The sequence below is a fragment of the Mesoplodon mirus genome, assembly GCF_964341445.2.
Source record: "Mesoplodon mirus genome assembly, chromosome: 2".
Classification (NCBI taxonomy): domain Eukaryota; kingdom Metazoa; phylum Chordata; class Mammalia; order Artiodactyla; family Ziphiidae; genus Mesoplodon; species Mesoplodon mirus.
The window spans coordinates 64,250,653-64,271,929 of NC_138977.1; the positions used below are offsets into that span (position 1 = coordinate 64,250,653).

Consider the following 21,277-nt stretch of genomic DNA (forward strand, 5'->3'; position numbering starts at 1 on the left):
GCATTCCCCACACACATAGAACTTCACTAAAGAAGAGGCCGATTGGTGCTAGTTTGATTTTGAACATCTCTGTTTACACCATGATCAATATCCTTTGACCACATCCTGAAATGCGCCATAACATGGTGATTAAGAACAGGAATTCTGCAGCTAGACTGCCTGAGTTGAGGGCTGCCTCCTTCGGTTCCCAGTTTTATGATCTGGGGCAATGTACTTAAATTCTGTGTCTTAGTCTCCTCACCTATAAAATGGAAGAGTAATATGTCATGAAGATTAAATGAGTTAAATAATACAGATAAACAGTGCCTGGCACAGAGTAAGCACTTTATAAGTATTAACTTATTTTTGATGATGCTGATGTCAATGATAGACTGGTAATGCTGACAGAAAAACAGAGAATCAAAAGACACGGGTTTTAGCTCCAGGTCATCCCCTAACTCCCTGCGACAATTTAGATTCAATGTCTTACCCAAACTTGGTTTGCCCATCTGTAAAACTGAGGCACATAAGGCAATGTCCCAATGACTTCTGGCTCCCAAAAACGTGTCATCCTAATTCTGGGGCACTGTATATAATACTGGAATCATAGTAACTCTGGGTTTGATCACTCAATATTCAGGAATGCCCACAGTCATTCCTGGGGTCATCTTTTTAAGAAGTGAAAGGCAGGAGCCCTCCCTTCCAGTATCACAGCACATAGTTCACATCAAAAAACACACCAGTATAGGCATACAAGAGACACACACTAGGGCTTCCCTGGTGGCGCAGTGGTTGAGAGTCCGCCTGCCAATGCAGGGGACACGGGTTTGTGCCCCGGTCCGGGAGGATCCCACGTGTCGCGGAGCGGCTGGGCCCATGAGCCATGGCCACTGAGCCTGCGCGTCTGGAGCCTGTGCTCCGCAACGGGAGAGGCCACAACAGTGAGAGGCCCGCATATCGCAAAAAAAAAAAAAAAAAAAAAAAGAGACACGCACTAAATGCACTGCAGCATGACAACCATGCAGCGTGCACATTACAACTCTGAGCATGAGACAACACCCTGTCTCAGGAGTAGTCCATAAGCTATAATCATCCCTCCAGGAGCCCTCCATCCAATCCACCGGCTAATAGACGATCCAGTTTCATCTCCTGCCATGTGATCATAGTCATGGCAACTGCTCTTGTCCTCAGTTTCTTCACCTGTAAAACGGGGATGACTCTAAAGTTCCTTTCAGCTCGAAAGTTTATGTCTCTTTCACAACCCTAAATTTTAATAATAAACTCATACAGAATAAACTAGCAAGGAGAATCAAGAGGGCCTCTTTTCAGAGGCACTCACAAGCTGTAGTGCAGATCCTACCTTTCAATTCTGTTTTATACCTTTGCCTGGAGAATGAAATTTCAGCGCCCAAACCAATGAGAAGGATGTACTTTCTCCAAAGTTGCTATAATGGCCAAAAAGGCCATAAATAACCATTTATTAAACAAACAGTATAGGCTGAAGGAAGAGAAACTGCCACAATTAGGCCCCTGGGGCCTGCAGGCACGGTACGTAACAGTGGGACTCGCTTATAATCTTGGCAATATGTTATCAGTTGTTCCATTTTCTTGAAGTTATCTTCATAATCAAGATGCTATCCCAGCCATTGTGGGCTTTAGAACTATTTTTAATTTTAATTTAAAGAGCAATTAAAGAAAGACAATGGATATGTGGGATAATAAAGTAAGTGATTTGCAGCATGCAAATGACAGAGGCTTAATGATAATATGGTTCTAGTCTCCAAAGGGCTTGTGGAGAGAAAGCCCTTTCCACATGTGGTTGTTCAGCTAATGTGTCTCAACCCACAATTACAACATTGCTGACACCATTAACCAGTGAAACAACATCATTTCGAGAAATCCTTGTTGTCTCATTAAAATGGAAAGGGTCAGGTAATTTACCAGAGTTGTATGTCTAGTTTTGTTGTTCATAATTAGCAAACATTACCCAGCATGGACTCCCGCTGGGAGCTGGAGAAACTTTGTGAAATATTAAAGAGGAAAGTCTTTATATTTCACTGGAAAACTGAAAAGAGGTGCAGTAATAGTCTCCCTGTCACTTATTTGCACTTAGGAAAAGGAAGGAGCAAGCTGGGACTCTTTAACTTAGGGAGAAATGTTCAGAATGCATTGGGAAGGCACTATCCAAACCAATAATACCCTGAATTGGGCTGTATACTGGCCAGCAGGGTCTGTGTCCCTGTTTCTGAAAGGGGGTGGGGAGGAAGGGAAAATTGCAAACTACATCTTTATTGTTCTTACTTAAGTTCTCTGAATTAATCTCCTTGAAATAGAGGAAAGGAGCTATAAAAAGTTTTCTCTCTGGAACGCTTTAATGATTTAAATAAGCACCAGAATTGTTTATTCAGAAAGTTATTTATATATAGTTTTAAATGTAGAGATGGAGGAAACATATCCCAGGGCCCTGACTTCCTGCCTCCTTGCTTCCTAATGAAAGCCTCTATAGATATTGGAACTGAGACTCCCACCCGAAACGCCAGCCAACACTTGGTGTGTTGTCAGGAAGCAGAATGGTATCTTATTCCTTAAATGGAACTTTTGGAACATAAAACACATTCCAATAAATGTGAACATAAAATTATGAATTCATTAAACTACTTTGGTATCTTGAGCTATATATAATATTTATATTCTGACTACCGTAAAATATGCTTTAATATCTTTAGGCAACTATAAGGACTTAAATATTTATAAAATGGCTAAAGATAAAGTATGGCCCTCTTATTCCTACATACAGATGATGTAAGGCATGCAATCAAAGACAATAACACTCTCTGCCCATTCATCATCTTAAAGGAGCCGATCAACACGCCATCCCTCGTGTGCCATCTACATAAGAGTTGTTGCCGACACAGGCAACTCCAGAGGAGTTTGAGCCTTAAAAACTACCTAGAGTGCCATACTTCACAGAAAACAGGGCTTTCTGAAAATGGAGACAAAATGATAAATTTGCAGGCAAAACAGCTCTAAGAGGGGCTTCAAAGTACTGCTGTATTTATCTCTGGGACATTTGGGAATGGTAAGCATTTTGATTTAATATTTCATAACATAGAGGCAATTGCTTCCTTGCATGGTATATAATTAATGTTCATAAAAAGGAGGGTTTAAAAAAATTCTTCAGTATCCTAAATATAAATAAGTAAGTAAGTAAGTAAGTAAGTAAGTAACTAAGAGACGCACCTGGGCTTCCTTTAGAACTGTGGAACAGCCTCATATAACCCAATAAAAAGAAAGCCACTGTGAATTTATAATCACCTGAGGACTTATTAAGAGTAGGTTTATAGATTAAGTGTGAAACTTCAACCCTGACATTCTCATTATTTACTGTCCTTCCTTGTCATTAGAACCAGGGTTTGATTGATTTTCAAAATTTTTCCATTTCCTATGCCAATTAGGCCTTCTGAGACCTCCCTGCCCCCACCTCTCTTGATCTCTCCCATGCACACTCCCCTGGTTTATTTCCTCTGCTCTTTCTGGATCAAGACGGTGTAAGTCTGGGGAACATGTAGACGTTCTTGAGTCAAAGGTCATTTCTCATATATACAGCATTTTCATAATATCCATTATATACCACACAAAATTCCTAGAAATCATCCTTAGGAGGCCGCCAGTCTATGGAGATTTAAGCTTAGTGAGTCCACAGCCCTGATATGAGGCTCACAGATGGTTACCTTTGGTAAAGAAGAGCCTAGGCCTGTGCTTCTCAACTTCGATTGCACCTTGGAATCCCTGATGCCTGCACCCTATGCCCAGAGTCTGATTTATTTGCTCTGGGATGCAGCCTGGGCATGGCAGGGTTTAAAAGTTCCCCAGTTGATTATAATGTGCAACTAAGGTGGAAAGCCACTGGTCTAGGTAAACTTCTTGGATGTGTATGCAAATATTTCTGCATACACCTACGGGGAGGTAGGGGAGGGACAGACAGAAGATGCATCATTTTACTAGGTATTTAAAAGGAGCCAAAACCCCCTTCCCAATGAAGAACAAATCATTCCCAGGGCCTCAGGCTGAGGGCCAAAATTACATTTTTTGAGGGAAAAAGAGGTAAAGGAGGGAGGCTAGGTGCCACCTACCATCTAGCTGGAGCAGCATAAGCCCCACTCAGCCAGTAGCAACTCTGGATTGATGTCATTTCACCCAAATGTCAGGACTCCTGCCATAACCAACTGCCACAGAGCAGATATGCGTGAGGTCTTCTGTCACTGAGCCGAGGCCTCGCCTTTCTGCTTCCTAAAAAGCTCCACTGAGTGGTACCACACTGGCCTGTCTACAGAGGGAAAATCCCAGTGGTCACTGTCAATCTGCCCCCATCCTTCCTCAACACTCTGTAGGCTTTTGTAAGTCTCTCTCACCTGGATTGCTCACCTCCCAAAGGTGTCTTGGTTTCCACCATCATCTACTTGCCCAGTGACAAGTGGAATCAACAGGAATTCTGGCTGCTGGGTACAGATGGCTAACCCTAACTTGTTAACTGTTATTTTGGGGGACCAAATGAAAGAAAATGGTAAAACTATCCAATATTAAGAACAAAAAAGCTAATGTTGCTTGATCTCTAACTACACCCTAGGTAGTAAGTGCTTTACATCCATCCACTCAGGGCTGCCATGTATGGTTACGAAGGTCAGACACTGAACAACAGCTCATCAAAGTGGGCATCACTCATACCATGGAATGATATGTTTGCGTACTATTATAATGTTTTTTACTAGCAGATGGTAGAAAAGCATACTGTTCAAACATAATCAGTATATTATGAGAATTTTTCAACAGATGGAAGTAAAGTATCTCAAAGGAAGGAGTGGCTTTTTCTGGCTCACGTAAAGGTACCATACAGACTAGAGAAGGCCCTATATCTCATTTATATCTCACAGGTACAATTAGTATTCTCAGTGAGAAAACGGAGGCACAGAGAGGTTAAATAATTTGCCCAGGCCTAGTAGGTAGCAGAGCTGCATTCAAACCCAAGTTTTCAGTTCTAGAGCCCTCATACACCATGATTAACCTGACTGCAAAATGCGATTTCTAAAGCCCTCCATGTTTTATAAAACCAATCTGTAGTCATCATCTCCTTGGATTCACACACAATCCTTCAGGATATTTAGGTGGGGCTACTCTAACAAACCCCATTTCAGGGATGAAGAAATGAAATCAGAGTGTTTATCCAAAGTCAAATACCACATGACTAACGTTAAGTATGATTTAAAACTTTGTCCCTTGACCCTACACGACTGTGTCATCCCTCTGACAGCCCCACTTGTGATTCACCATCATTAAGCAGAACAACAAAACCCATCTGATTAACTGCCCCCGCCCAGGTGATAGAGCACAATTCGCCAGCCCATGGCTGAGAGGAGTGAGCGTCCATCTCCACGTGGCCAGGGAAGTGCTGAGGAACCATTCCAAGCCCCCTAGAGCAGAAAGTAGAGATGGTTTCTGTACATTATTGAACTTTGAAGGTCTCAATGCTATAGCCTCCTCAGGCCTTGGGCTGGTACTGTGCAATATACCTGTGACGAGGCCAGTAAAAGATTGAGGATCGGGGGCTATTAGCAAAGGTTAAGGGAATGGGATGATCTGCACTAGAGAACTCTTGGGCAAGTCTGGCCATGGCTCCTACTGACAACTTCAGCGCCTTCGATCTTTGGGACCCTTGCCCAGTACCCAGCTATCAAATGAATGGAGAGTGACTGAAGGCTGGCAGGAAAGGATGTGGTATTTAATAAAGGAATCGAACTGCTTTATCTCATTGGAGGGCACACTATGACAGAGCAGACTGCAAACAAGAGATATGGGGATTAAATCATTTATTTGCTCACTCCACTCACCTCTACTAGGCATCTACCAGCTGTGAGGTGCTATGCTAAGCACTTAAGTATATTTCTGACAGTTGGTGGGAGTGGGAAGGTCAGTAAGATGACAGAAAAGGCCATTCTTGGAGGGTCTATCCAAGTTAACAGTGACCTCACCTACAATCATTTCCTTTGACACCCTGAGATCCTTAAGTCCCTCAGCAATGTCATTAGTACACATGTAGCCAAGTGCCTGTCATGAATAAACTTGGCCTTTCCTGCTTGGGTGGCCTTCCTCACTCTGCTCCAGCCCTTTCCATCTGCCTGTAGCCCCTTTACTTACAATAATCATACCTATTTTCAAATTCAACTCCACTTACTCTGGAGCTACCCCCACTTCTGGACCACTGCAGCTCAAAGCAAATTCTGCCTTCTTATAACACACTGTGTGGTGACATCCATGGGGCATGTAGAATATCCAGTAGAAATTCTTTACAGGAGATATGTGATAAGACACTCCAGGACTACTATCCTGCTTTTCCAGAACCGGGGGAATACTTTCCTCCAGAATTCCATGAGGTATAACCACTCATACCCTTAAATATTCTATCAATCCAGAACTATAGTCATTTATAAAATCAGTTGGCTTCTTTGCAGGGCCATTTTTTTAAAAAGGGAAATAAAGGTTTTAGGACTTCACATGAGTTTTCACCTATAAAAGGAAGGGTAAAGACAAAAATACACTGGATGGGTTGTAGGCTCATTTGCTGGCTTGAGGCGCGCGTGCTATCTTCATAGCATATGGATCACATTCATGCCTCAGCAAATTACAAATGACTCACACCATGCATTTTGCAAGGTACTCTGGAATGTTCCAGATCCCATATCGTTAAATATGCGTTAAATATTCAACTTGTGCCATACAACTTATTTTACACATCTGTGTCACTTCTGTCTATAGATGTCCTTAGTGTCATGATGGCATGGACCATGGAAAGAGCAGGGACTAACCTCAGGCAACTTTCCTAAACTGACGCTCAGGAAAGGAACTGTTGGATCCTTATCTGGAATCTCATCAGGGGCCTCAGAGAGCCTGTGGGATGACAAGATTTCTTTCACCTTCCTCTGCTTACACAACCGCACCTTCCTCCCACAGGACAATTTATCTGGACCATTTTTCTGAGCATAACATACAGCCTGAACTCCTAGGCTTTGAGGGCTAGAGTGGTCTGTTCATTCTCTGTCTTCCATGGAAACTTCCACCTGGAAAGTGGGATGAGAAGGTAAAACCTGGAAATATTGTATACGTTTCTGAACAAAAGAAAGCAATATCTGGGTCTCAAACTTTCCACCCTCTTTTTGGCAGCTCCAAAATCAAGTCTATATTAACAGGGGGAAAAAAAGCTCAAGCAATTATACTGTTCACAGAGGCAGCTAAGCAAAACTCTTCTCCCAGCTCTGCTGTTGTTTGTATGGTTGTCGTAGCAATGAAGTCAGGGACCAAGAGGATCCTAGTGTCTCTGACTGCTGGGGTGAGGAGGGTAAGGGACCCACAAAACAGGGATGCCCAGAGACAAGAATATTCAAAACAAAGTCAGCCCTTGACAGCAAGAAGCAGTTTGGGAGCCTGGCATGCCTTGAGAGCTTTCCTTTCACTGAATGTTTGTCCCCAGGGATGCTTCCATGACCCTGAAAAGCAGATGTATAGATTCAGGCCCGTTTTCATCAGAATAACACTTGTTCTCTTTTATGTGGCAGACTGATGTAGTGAGAAAAGCACAAGGCTTTGGAATCAGACAGTTTGGGGATCTGAGCTAAGAGACTTTGGACAAGTTGCTGAATTTTTCTGAGCCTCAGTTTTCTCATCTGTAGAATGGAGATAAATCACCTCTGCCTGAGTAACTTATCAGGGAGATTAAATGAAATATTGTCTATGAATGTGCCTGGTGCATGACTCACCTGAAGAAAAAGGGGGAATTATAATTTTTTAAAAGGAGCCTTAACTAGGCACATGAGCTTGGAGTAGCAGAGCAGCTCATGAAAGCCTGACGCTGGGACAATGAGCTCAGTCTCACCCCAACTCCACCCCACATCTGTTTTCTGTCTCTGAAGCTCAGATTTCCTCTCACTGCAGTTGTCCCAAGCTGGGCACAGCAGAAGTGAATTCTGCTAAGCAGGCCATTGGAAGGAATCGGCGATATCGTCCGTTTTTACTTTCTCTTCCCTAATCCACTCCCCTGGTTAGACCTTTTACGGAGGGCCTAAAAACCTCCATGGGTTCAGAAAGTAGTCCTCACTCCTCAGTCTCTTGTTACAGCTATTGTCGTGACGGTGGTTGCTTTTCCTTGTTTCCTTCACTGGGAATCTACTGCCTGACTAGTAGAAGGCAGTCTTCAGAGCATCTCCCATGTGGTGAAATATGCTGTGTAGGAAAAAATCTCCCAAGTTGAAGTCATTTAGAAAACGGCTGCAATGGCTGCTTTGCTGAAATACAGCTACCCCACTGTGCTCAGATCCGTCTCATGATGTCTGCAGAAGAAATGGAACAGGGCAGACCCCTTTCTGCACCTGAGACCCACTCGGAGCCCTAAGCCAGATTTTCTTTATTGTTTAGTAAGCTCTTTTAATGAAATGTACTCCTCTTATTATAGAAGACTGAAAATAAGGTCTAAATCACAAACCAATAAAAGAAAGTTATTGGGCTGGGTATCTAAAGTTACTACCTAGAGGCTACTCCAGTGTGGTATTTATAAATCTCTAAACAGTTAAGTATAATTGTCTTTCTGGTTTTTGGGCTGGAAGCCAACAGCCCTTTCGGTTACAACTGAAGAAAATTATTTTAGCGCTGAGCTTTGTTCGTTGGGTGGGTATAAAGAGGAATGGCTTCTCCCCCCACCGCCAGCTCAGAATTGAGAGAGAATATTGTGGTAATGAAATGTTATAGGGGAACAGCTGAAAAAAGGCTTCTCTGATTTCAGGGAGGGACAATGTGTGTAGGATATGTGTATAGGTGTGCTTGCAAGTGAGAGCAGCCCGGGTGTGCAGGGGGTGAGGCTTGGGGGAGGGGAGGAAGGGAGAAAACTGGGAAGGGCAGGTGTTGAGGGGTGACATGAGAGTTGAAGATGGGGGTGGTCTGTCAACTTAATGGAAAAGCCAGATGTGCAGCTGCTCACCCCAGTGCAGGCCACTCCCCATCTTAGACACAAAGACAGTGCCATTCTGGAAAGATGTGCAAGTTTCCACTAAAAGACCCATTATGACCCCAATTTCGCCAAACAGCATAGCTCTCCCTCTGGAGTAAGAAGGTAGATCTTCTAAAACACAGAGCTCTATGTCATCAGAATCAAGAAAATACCAGAGACCCTCAGTTATAAAGGACCACAGAACTCCTCTCGTCTACTTTCTCCACCATCACAAAGATCACGCCAGGAACTTCCATTTGGCAAACAGTCATGCGGTGATAGGACGCTCACTGCATGTTTAGGCTGCCTTTCTTACGTGGGATTAAAATCTGGTTCTCCCTAGTCATTAGCCATCGATCCTGGTTTTGTTCAATGGAGCAGAAGATGGCCCTTTTGGTCCCCTAGCCCCGTTCTCTTAACCGCTGGGCAAGTGACACGTAGTCCAAGCATTTCCCCATTCTGGTCGCCCCCTTGGCAGCACTGCCTGTCTGTCAATGTCTTCCTTCAAATCTTCATAGCTCTTGACACACTCTCTCTCGGACTGGCCAGGATGAAACAATCACTGCTCCAAATAAATTACACCTCTATCAGCAAGGTTTATCCAGCTTGTCTTGAGTAATTATTTGAAACTTAATGCTCAGCAGTCTTCATTCCATTCCATCCCATGGATTTTGTCCCAAAGTTCCAGTTTAGGAAGGTCCTTTTGAATCCTGACTCCTGTGATCCAATATAATTTAGAGATCTTAATTCACATGATCTCCCCCATATATAAAACAGAAGTCACATTTTCTTCCCTGAAACAGTAAGAGCGATCTCAGACTTCAGGATGTACCCTTTGCCCCCAATTAATGTTGCCTCTCCAAGGACTATAGCCATACTTCCAAAGAAAAATGTCATTCCCTACTTGAGGCTCTTAACCTTTGTTGAAATTCAGACAAAGGAGAGCGTCTGCTTATATGTGGACATCACTTAGTGTAACCATGCCTGAGGGTCACAGAGGGCTGTAGGAACTAAGGTGTGTGTGTACGTGTGTCTTGTGCTTGTGTGCCTGTCAGCGTGTTTATGTAAGTCCACTATAATTTTTTTAAACTTGTGGTTGTAAAGAGGCATAAAATATAGACAAATTAATTTAGAGGAGGCAAGAGAAAGCAGGCAGCAGACATTTGTCCCAAAGTTTGAGACACACACTCCTCCCTCCCCAGGAGCACCGGGAACTTGGCTCAGCTGTGGCTCCGTGGCTTGTACCCATGGTTCCCTCTGTCCTTTCTAAGATGGTCCTCAGACTTCTGCCGTTCAACTCCCTTTCCTTTTCCTGTCCCCGGAGGCTCTTCTCGGCCCCTAGAGCATGGGCCATGGGGCGGATCTCTAACTGTGACCCTCTCCTGGATTCAGGACTTCATTTCCACCCATCTGTTTTTCAGGTTCAGCTGGATTTTCCCACCAAGTCCACGCGGAGATGAATCACAACTGAAACCCAACACAACCAACACTACGTCGCTCTGCAGCCAGTCCCTCCTCTCTGCAGGCTTCTTCCCAGGAGCAGCCACTGTCCTCCATGACCAGGAAGGAAGCTCACATTCACACAGTCTGGTTTATACCTACTCATCTCACACTAGATCCTCCTCTTCTTTTTCCAGTTCCAGGCTCCTGGTCTCCTCCCGGGTAACCACTGTTCCTACCCAGTTTCCCTGCATCCTCTTTTTTCCCACTCCAAACAATGCTTCACTGGGCTGCCAGGTCAGTCTTCCTAAAGTTCAGGTCCAATCCCATCACTCTCTTGCTTTGAAACCTTCCGTAGCTCCCCGGTGCCTACTGAATTACTTAGAGCTTCCTAACTCACAGACTCATAAAAAATTATTTACAGCTTCCTAACTAAAAAAAAAAAAGAAAAAGTTTCTCAATGCCCAACCCACACTTCAGCCTCCTGTCCCACTGCTGTCCGATACACACACTGTGTTCCTGCCCAACTGTACTCACTGCTGTCCCTCAAACATGTCCCCATGTACCTCTGCCCCTCTTCCTCTGTTCTGCTCTCTGACTGCAGCCAGATCTATTTGTTTCCAACTGCTGAAATCCTCTGCTTTTTCCCCAGAGTGTCTCTCAAACCCACTCTCTTTCTCTTCCTGTCCCTAGTGTTAGCCTCCACAGATGGTAATTCTCCCATGGGAATCAACCAGCATTCTGAAGCAGAGTTATTTATTTGCCTAGGAGGTTGCAAAGACCGGGAATGTGCTTTATGACCCCTGACTCCCCAGCAGTGCCTGCCGTGCACAGTCTGGGCACAGGACAGGTGCTTAGTAAATGTTCATGGAATTGGACTGACACCTTCAGGACAGGTAGCATGAATCAGATGAATGCAGATATAACAGGAAAAAGAACAAGAGAGGAACCCTAACACCAGCATCCAAATTTAGCCCAGGCATTGATATACACCAGCTCCATCTTCTTGAAGAGACCCAGGGACTGGGAGGGGCACCCTGCTGGCTTTGAAGGTGGGCAGCGTTGCTGTTTAATAGCTGTGTGGTGCTGGATCTCAGCCCTGCCACCTTTCAAAGGCTGTGGTCAAGAAGAAGGCCTGTCCACAGGGCGACTAATATCCTTTATTTATCGCCTTGAGACATATGACAGAAACAAGATGACAAATGTAGCCAGTTGGGCAAAAGCCAGAGCCTGGTTTCCCACTGCCTTCCCCTACCCCCTTTCTCCACTTAAGGATTTTCAGTATTGGGAAAGCTAATGATCATCCACAAAAATATGAAAGGAAGAAGGTAGACCAACAGGTTTAAATAACAGAATTGTTATAAAGAAGCAAAATGATTTAAAGGTTAGGATTCCCAGAAAGCCAGGAGACTCAGGTTAAAATGATTACTTAGCTTCTCAAACCCTCAGTTTCTTCCTGTTTACAATCACAATAGTAACCCTCTTACTTCATACACTTCCTCTGAGGACCACCTTGGGCAGTGGTTCTCAACCCTGGCTGCACCTGGGAATCATCAGGGAACTTCAAAAACTCCTGATGCCCGGGTTGTACCCCCTACCAGCTAAGTCACAACTGCTAAGGGGCAACCCAGGCGTTGATATTGTTTAACATTTCTCACCTGATTACAATGTGCAGCCAAGGGTGAAAACTGGTGATGTAAGAAATGCCTGTTGTCTTGGTTGACAAAATATCTACCACATAACAGCAGGAACCATTCATGAAGCATAAGCATTATTATTATGGTTGCTGGTGGTCGTGCTGGTCATGGTAGTGGTGGTGGTGAGGGTGACGGTGGTGAACAGATGGGCTCTGCTTTGGGCTCAGAGTCCTTGTGGAGAAGACCTGTTTTAGCGTGAACATGACCAAGATCTGTTCTGGCTTGGCAAGGAATATGTCATTCTCTGAGGTCATCACATCCTTTCTCTAATCAAACCTCCCACCCTTTGGCACTCTTCTGCTCTACATGCCTGTTCTTTGACCTCGCAGAGATTTATTTCTTGCTTCGTTTTTGGCCTCTCTGCCTAGAAGCCCCATCTCTGGTTTAACTTCTCCACCTACCGTCTTAGACCCTGGGACACTCATTTTAATATTCTCTCAACAGCACCACGGAATCCTTTGCCTCCTCCGAATCTCCATCCCAAGCTAAAGCCAATTTCTAGTTTCTGTGCTTTTTTTGCAAAACACTGCAGAGAAAACTGCAGGGCAGTGCTGACTGGTTTTATCATGGTTCCAACCCCAGCTGGTCCTCACCAATGCTCATGGTGCTTTCACCTAAATCCAGTCCTTTCCTTACGTGGTTCCCATGGTGTCTGCTCTGAACTTTTACCACATCAGTTCCCTGTCCCAATTGGCCCACTTAACTCCTCAAGGAAAGCCAAGTTGGTTGCTTCATGAAGAAAGGAGGGGCCATCAGACTGAAGTTTCCTCCAGCTTCATCTTCCCCATCCAGCCCTCTGACTCGGAGGAACAAGGATCATTCCTTCTTTTTTCTTTTTATTTTTATTTTTTCGGTACGCAGGCCTCTCACTGTTGTGGCCTCTCCCGTTGCGGAGCACAGGCTCCGGACGCGCAGGCTTAGCGGCCATGGCTCACAGGCCCAGCCGCTCCGTGGCATGTGGGATCTTCCCGGACCGGGGCACGAACCCGCGCCCCCTGCATCGGCAGGCGGGCTCTCAACCACTGCGCCACCAGGGAAGCCCCATTCCTTCCTTTTTTAAAGGACACATCATCTCTCCTGCTTCTCTCTGGTTCCTTCTTTATCGTTTAACAACTCTCCTGTAGCTTCAAACTTTGCCCCTCTATGGGGCTTCACCCTAGCCTACCATAGCCAAGAAATATGGTGTATTTCTCCCTCTTCTAAAAACAAAAAAGAAATCCTTTCTTTGATGAGCTCCTCTGAAATATCCTCTTTCTCTCCCTATCTGCACTTGAAAGAGTAATATAGGGTCTCCAATTCTCACCTCCCATTAAGGTTTGAGTCCCCTGAATGCTCGCTTCTACTGGCAACAAGCTACTCAGCTGCTCTTGCTAAGATCACTGGGAACTTCCTGAGGGTCAAATGCACTGTTGCCATTTTTAAGCCCTCATCTACTTGACTTTTCTGCAGTATCTGACAGTGCAAATCACTGTTTCCTTTCAAATCAGTTCAGCCCAGCAAATTCTGCTGGCATGACAACTCTGTGTCAGGTCCTGTGCTAGAGGGACTGGAGACACGAAGATTAGCAAGATGAGGAAGAGTCTTTGCCTCTCAAAGAGCTCAGAGTCTGCTCAAGAAAACACACACAGCAAGAAATAATTAGGATACATTCTAGATTGCGACTCTGGAGTTTATTCAATCCTCTTCTCCTTTACCTTCATACCACCCACTCCTACCCCCCAAAATCTGTGTCCTCAGCCCCTCTCACTGGATTCTCTTCCTCTGTTTGTCCCTTCAAGGTTGATGTTTCCCAAGGTTCCACAATGGCCCCTTTTCTCTTAGTTGCCCTGCCTTATCTCCCTTGGAAATATCCACTCTCAAGGCCCATACACTGTCCATCACCAACGACCTCCGAGTCTATAGCTTCAAACCTAACTTTAACCCTGTAACCGTATGTTCTTATTTCTCACTGGATATTCTCCAGAAAATTTCAACTCAAATGAACCAGGACCTAATTGTTTTACCTTCTGCCCCAAGCTTGTTTCTCCTCCTGGGTCCTTTGCGAACTTAATCATTTTTACATCCACCGCGTGGCCAACCTCGAAACGCATTCCCAATTCCTCATCCTTGCTCATCCATACCTCCTTCCCACCAACTAGTCTTCGACAGCTACTCTCTCTGTTTCAAATCTATCTCAATTTCTGTTTTGTCCTTAGTGATGTTAGCATCACTAAGTTGTCCTGTCAGCCCTCATCTCATCCCTTCTAGTCCATTGCAGTAGTCTTCTCATATAGCTCATGCCACCATCTTTTTCCACCTCTAAACCATGCTCATATTTTTGCCTGCTATCTTTCTAAAAGATGGACTTAATCATCATCTTCCTATAAATCCAAACCCTTAGCCAGGCAGTAAGCCTGTACTCTAGACCTGCACTGTCCAATATGGTAGCCATTTGTGTCCTGTGTGCTATAGTGCCTGACACATAGTGGTCACTCACTTATTCCTCTCTCTTTCCCTTAAGACTCACCCTTCCTGAAAGGTTAAGCAGGAAGAAACTATAAATGCTCATTTCATAACTCAATATAAAAGCATAATGGCAAAAACTAAAAATAGAACTACCACATGATCCAGTAATTCCACTCCTGGTTATATATCTGAAGAAATTGAAAACACTAATTCAAAAAGATACATGCACCCCAGTGTTCATAGCAGCATTATTTACAATAGTCAAGATATGAAAGCAACCTACATGTTTATCAATAGATGAGTAGGTAGAGAAGATGTGGCATACACACACACACACACACACACACACAAATATCAGCCATAAAAAATAATGAAATTCTGCTATTTGCAACAACATGGTTGGGCCTAGAAGGTATTATGCTTAGTGAAATAAGTCAGACAAAGGCAAATACTGTATGTTATCACTTATATGTGGAATGTAAAAAATAAAACAAGTGAATGTATGTAACAAAACAGAAACGGACTCACAGATATAGAGAACAAACTGGTGGTTACGAGTCAGGAGAGGGAAGGGAAAAGGACAAGATAGGGGTAGGGGATTAAGAGATACAAGCTTTTGATACTATGTATAAAATAAATAAGCTACAAGGGATACACTGTACAGCACAGGGAATATAGCCAATATTTTATAATAACTTTAAATGGTGCGTAATCTATAAAAATATTGAATCACTATGTTATCCACCTGAAACTACTATAACATTGTAAATCAACCATCATACTTCAACAACAAAAAAAGCATAATGGGAAACTCAATCACATGATCCTTCCTTTCAGGTTCTGATTCAAGTGGCTCTCTGAGAATAGACCCTTCCTCCCTCTGTTCACCCTCCTTTCCAAGATCAGACTCAGTTCTTGTCTTTTAGAACCACAGGGAGAGAGTCTGGCAAAAGCCACCGTTGTACCAGCTGATTTAAATTGAAATGTTTTCCCCAGATAAATGCGTGCTAAATAATACACCAGCTCTCCAGCCAAAGGGAAGTGACAGGCGCTCTGTAAATAAAGGCACTTAGTTGCTGGTAAAGAGTTGTAAAGTGGTTCTGAGCTGATGTTTGCTGACCAGCAAGAAGTGGCTTCACCTGCTTTATATAATTGTCACTGCAGTCTTGCCTGCTGTATACTAAAACTGCATCTCATAGACCCAACCGTCACATCAGATATACCGTCCAGCATGGGGTATGCCACCTTTCTCTGTAATTGTTTTTGACAATCAGCCATCACATTTCAGATCTTTTCAGAGAGTATCTGGTCCAGAATCCCTAGGCTGGGCCAGTCCTGACACCATGTGGGCTAGAACAGTGACACTAAAAGGGAATGTGAAAAGAGAAGAGGGAAAAGAGGTTTTGTGAGTCTAGGAGAGCAAATAACACACAGTGGCAAGTGTCTGAACACAAACCCCAGTGAAGGCTCTACGTCCTCAATGTTAAGACACATCTTGTTTCATTTCATGTTAGAACAACTCGCCATAAGGGTGCATGAATACTCTGGCCCAAGAGTACACACATCTGTCCTGGGTCCACAGTTCTGTCCCACTGTGTTCTGGAGAGATGGTAACATAGCTCTCGAGACAAAACAAAGGAATGGGCTTCATAAGCACTACAGAATAAAGAGTGATGAAAGGTGGGGTGTCAGTGGCCAGAAATCTCTGTAGTTCCCTCTCATGGGGAAGTTAGATTTGTTCCCCGAAATGAAAAGAGTAAGACGAAATCCATTTTGTATTCTGTAATTCCAATCCACTTGGAGTTTGGTCATGCCAAATGCCCAGATGAAGGGTAACAGAAGTATTTAAACACAGTGGGCATTCCAGTGGGTCACAAGGGTCTCAAGGAGGGGGAGCAGCCGGGAATCTCAACTCGTCCATCTGACCCCATAGACTGGGATGAAGCTGAGGCGTGGGCTGTACAGTGAGCAGCCGGAGGTGAACTTACAACGCTCACCCATCGGGGAGGAAGCAACCTCCCGTGTTGATGGCCACCACTGGACCACTGCTTTTTGGAAGGTCAGAGTGTCACCAAAGGGGACTATTAGAAACCAAGGACAAGAGAAGAGCAGACAGAGTAAGAAAACGATGGGAAATATGGACTCAGTGGGGCTACAGCTTCGACAATCTCTCATTGAGAGCCAAACACTCCACTCCAATGCCAACCAGGAGTCTCTGAAAACCACCACCGGCCACAGGGCACATCCTCTGTCCCTTCTGGTGTGCATGTGCATGTGCGTGTGTGTGTGTGTACAAAATAAGAGCCCTTGGGCTTCCCTGGTGGCGCAGCGGTTGAGAGTCCGCCTGCCGATGCAGGGGACATGGGTTCGTGCCCCGGTCTGGGAGGATCCCACGTGCCGTGGGGCGGCTGGGCCTGTGAGCCATGGCCGCTGAGCCTGCGCGTCCAGAGCCTGTGCTCCGCAACGGGAGAGGCCACAACAGTGAGAGGCCCAGGTACCGCCAAAAAAAAATAAAATAAAAAAAGTAAGAGCCCTTTTTTTTTGCAGGAAGAAATGAGTCCTCTTTTCCTTTCTTCCTTCTCTCCCTCCAAGACCTACTATTCTTGCTTATTCCTGTGATAAAAACAGTAAAGAAGGCTTTTGAGGATCGAGTAAGTGTTTGAAGAGGGGAGGGGAAGCATTTTTTTTTACCAGTTTGGCCATCAAAAGGATCTGACAGGCGGGGATAAGGTTTAAGAGCTGGAAGGAACACCTATGTCGGATGCATATGTGACTATATTATATGTTGAGATTCTAATCTAGGACCTTGAAAATCACGATTCTTGAATTGCGAGGAAACAGGCATGCTGGGGAAAGGGAGTCTTTTCCTGCCCCTCCACCCCCTATTCGGTTCCATCTCCACCTGGAGGGAGCACTTCCCCTGCTTCTACTTCTTTCCATTCCCTCTGCTAGCTGCTGCCAGGAGATGAGGAGCATCTAATGGGGTTGGTCAGTGTGCTCACTGGACCCAGTGTTGTTAGCGTAAAGATCTATTGTGCCTTAAAGCAGTGCACACAAGTCACCTGGGGACGCAGTAAGGATGCAGATTCTGACCCGGTAGGTCTGTGTGGCATGAGCATCTGCATTTCTAACAGTCCCTGGGTGATGCCCATGCTGGGGTGTGGGTGGGAAGACACACAGTGAAGATCAACTACTTGGGGGCAGGAAACAAAAGCTAGCTTGCCTCTTCCCCCTCCAAGAAGGCCAGCTAACTGTCTCCTCCCATCCTTTGTCACCTCGGCTCCCTGAACAGGTCGTGCAGGAGGCAGGAAAGAGTTAAGGCTCCTTTCTTAGGGCCTCGGCGCATTGCTCTGTCCTGCGGGCACCGCTGAGCAAATGGAGACCAAGATTTAGATGTGGGGGAGAGGCAGAGGAGGCTGGAGTGGAGATGTCAAAACCAAGCTTCAGGCTGTATCAGCCAGGGTTATGTCAAGAATAGAAGCCACTCTATTCCAGGTACGACGAAAATTAGAAGTTGACACAGCCATGGGCAGGGCTGGAGGAGCAAAAGTCAAAGAGGCCACCATTAGCCATTTCACTTGCAGCACCAAGGGGAAGGTTCTCTTGAACTTCACCAGAAGGTGCTGTGAACCTCAGGACCCTCGGGGAAGCCCACACACCAGTCTCCATCTCTAGCAACAAAGCCAGTGGTTCTCAAAGCTTCCCCTGAGGCTGCTTTGAACCCTGCGGCTGCCTCCAAAGATCAAGACCTGCTTTTCTCTTCCACTTCCCAGACCTCGCCCTAGTGCCCCTCTCTCATTGGCAGACTCCAGCCCAGAACCAGGCAGAGAAGAGGCTTCTGGAAACTATTGTTTCTGGCTTCGCTGCAACGTCGGGGGGACCTTAGGAGGAGGTGGTGGTCATGCTGAGTTGGCAAAAGATAATGTAGCACATAGGTCTAGGCGGCAGGATGGAGCTGAGCTTTATCATATCAGTAAGATGGTGCTTCATAGCCCAGCGGCTGCAGTTTTTGTGGGCTGTACGCCCTCTATCTTTACTCCTGGAATGATGGCATTCAGGTCCCTATCAGGCACCCGATGCCACCTATCCAGTAGACCGCATATGACAATGATCCTGCAGTTCATGGCAAGCCCACACAGACGTGCTACTTGGTGGAAAATGCTTCACATCCCACCCTGCCAAGGCCCTGATGAGTGAGGTGTTTGTTGGAGGGTTTCTGCAGTGCCGCCTCTCTGAGATTCCTAGACAACATCTTTACTTGGAACCCTCTGCCCAGGGTCCCAGAGCAAATGACAGGGAAGATCAGGGCAGAGCAGAGGTGGCAGATGTGTGGCATTTAACACTGTCATGCCTCCTATAGAGAATGCATGGGCTGACAAGTGTCACCTTCTGCTAAATGACTTTCAGTGTCCATATACTCCCCCCCTCCAGAGACCACTGTCCCTTGGTCAGCCGATAACAACGCAAAGCTTAACACGCCCCATGCAGCTGTAACAACAGCAAAGCTTAACACAGGTCAATGGCAAAAACAGATGCTGGGGAGAAACACTGGGAATTGTTCAGCCAGCATCATCTCAGTGCTCTGACATTCATTTGGCGACCCTGGTCCTAAAGCCACTGTTTGCGAAGGCTGAGGGGGTGGCATTTAAAGGCTGGATTAGTTTTGGGGAAGACAGCCTACTGAGAGTGTGGATGTTAGGGTCTCAAGCCCACTGCCCGGGCGGCGAGAAGAAGCAGCAGATGCCCCTTTGAAAGCCACGGCAGCCACGGTGTGTTTCTCTACCAGGCAGGCTGATGTGGGCCTCTATGGATTACGGAGTGAAGGATATCCCTCTTGCCAGCCCCTGTCCCCCGTAGGCACAGCAGAGAGGCTGCCCTTACCTTGGGAATTAGCCTGCAAGACCCCGATGCTGTCATCAAACTGCATAGATTTGATGTTGAGTGACGCCAAGATGCATTCCTTGTCCTGCAGCGAAGTATCATCAATATTATTCTGATTGGCTGACAGGATAACGCACATGTCACAGAGGTTGATGTTGACGGCCCTTAAATCAGCCCGACTTAACGGCGTACCCTTTGGCATAGAGGAAAGAGAGAAAAAAAAAGGAGAAGCAAAAGTGAGACTGAGGGACAAGAGGGAAAGAGGGGGGAAAAGAATAAAAACAAATTAAAGATTGAGCTGGAGCTTTGGGAAATTATTTAACAAGTATCTTTTTTATGCCTTGACATTAAGCTGGCCTAACTACGTTCAAGGGACTAGGAGCTGTGTGTTAATCTAAAGGGTAGTCGGTGCTGATGGCAGCATTTTAGGGTTGCTCTCGATACTCGATCAAGCTATTACGAACTAACGAGGGAGAGGAATTATGCCATGGTTCTATATCTTCTTCCTGCCTGGAAGTTGTCTTGATTTAAGTAACTGTCCTGTGGCAACCTCTGGCTTTCAGAATGTAATGAGGGGGTGGCTTTCAAATGCCTGTTTATTTAATAGCAGGTCACTTCTGTCTCAGGCAAAAAGATAGCAGCTCCAACTAGAATTCCCAAGGCAGCCAAGAAGAAAGAGCCAGGGAGCACGGTGTGATGAAGTGGGGCTGAATTTGGAGGATGTGGGAGCAAGTGGAATTAATGCGCATCTTGCAAAGGGGATATGGAAAGGGGTGAAGCTTCAGGTATATGATTTTAATGTATATTTTCAGCAAGAGAAAAACAAGGAAATCACCTAACTGTCCAAGAACAGAGGCATGGCTAAATACACTATCAGATATATATACAATGGAAATCTATGTGGCAGGTAAAGGGATTGAAAGACCTCTCCGTGTAGGTATTGCCTTGGAAGCATCTCAAGACAGAGGAACAAGTGAAACAAATAAACAAAAGAAACAAGTTCTAGACAATTCAAAAAGTATGATTTCATTTATGTAAAAAGAAACCCACAGAATAGAACTATATATGTATGAATGTATTTATAAATGTACGTACACTCAGAGAGAAAGTTCAGGAAAAGTACACATTAAACTAATAACAGTAATTACCCTTGAGGAGGGAAATAAGATTTGGGGTGAAGGAAAAGTTTGCTTTTGACTTTATATACATCTGCTTTGTTTGAATATTTTATAACAAGAACATACTTGTATATTACTGGAGTAATTAAAAATAAATAAGTCAGTAAACAGATTTTTTTAAAAATCCCATAACAGAAAACAGTGGAAAAAAATCCTCAGGTCAAGGAGGTAATGACAGAGGCCAGGAATGCAGCCACTGGTAAAATAGAAGGGTTAGGATTGGAGGAGAGGGGCATGACCCCCACCTGCTCTGTGTCCTCGGGAGGGGGGGAACCAGAGAAGAACTAATCAGGCCATCCCATGTGATAGGGTCCCAAGGGCATCATTTTGGAGTTCACCGTCAGCCACCAGCCTCCTTGATCCTCCAACCTGAATCCAGCTTCTGACTTGCCTTCATGGAGACCTGAGCTGTCTTCAGCTCACTGACCGTGTAGGGAGAGGGTCTGTCAACTGCCTATGTCTCTGGATGCCTTCCTCTCGTTCTCCTTCCTGGAAATGGGGCTTTGAGAAGATTGGACTTGGCTGCAGAGATCAAGGCCATCAGCCCTCTTTTATGACTCGGTGGCAGTCATACTATTCCCAGCCTCCAAAATGTAACTGCAAAGTGGAATTATGGAGGAAGAGGC

At 45.1% G+C, this 21,277-nt stretch overlaps 1 protein-coding gene across 6 annotated transcripts in view; it reads right to left on the reverse strand.

The window, feature by feature from the left end:
- KCNMA1 (potassium calcium-activated channel subfamily M alpha 1) overlaps positions 1-21,277 on the reverse strand; it is a 763,138-nt gene that overhangs the window by 48,063 nt on the left and 693,798 nt on the right. For all 6 annotated transcript variants that reach the window (XM_082611009.1, XM_082611010.1, XM_082611008.1 and 3 more), the window contains one exon: positions 19,474-19,666. In XM_082611009.1, coding sequence (XP_082467135.1) covers positions 19,474-19,666 — 193 coding nt within the window. The remainder of the gene's footprint in view (positions 1-19,473; positions 19,667-21,277) is intronic.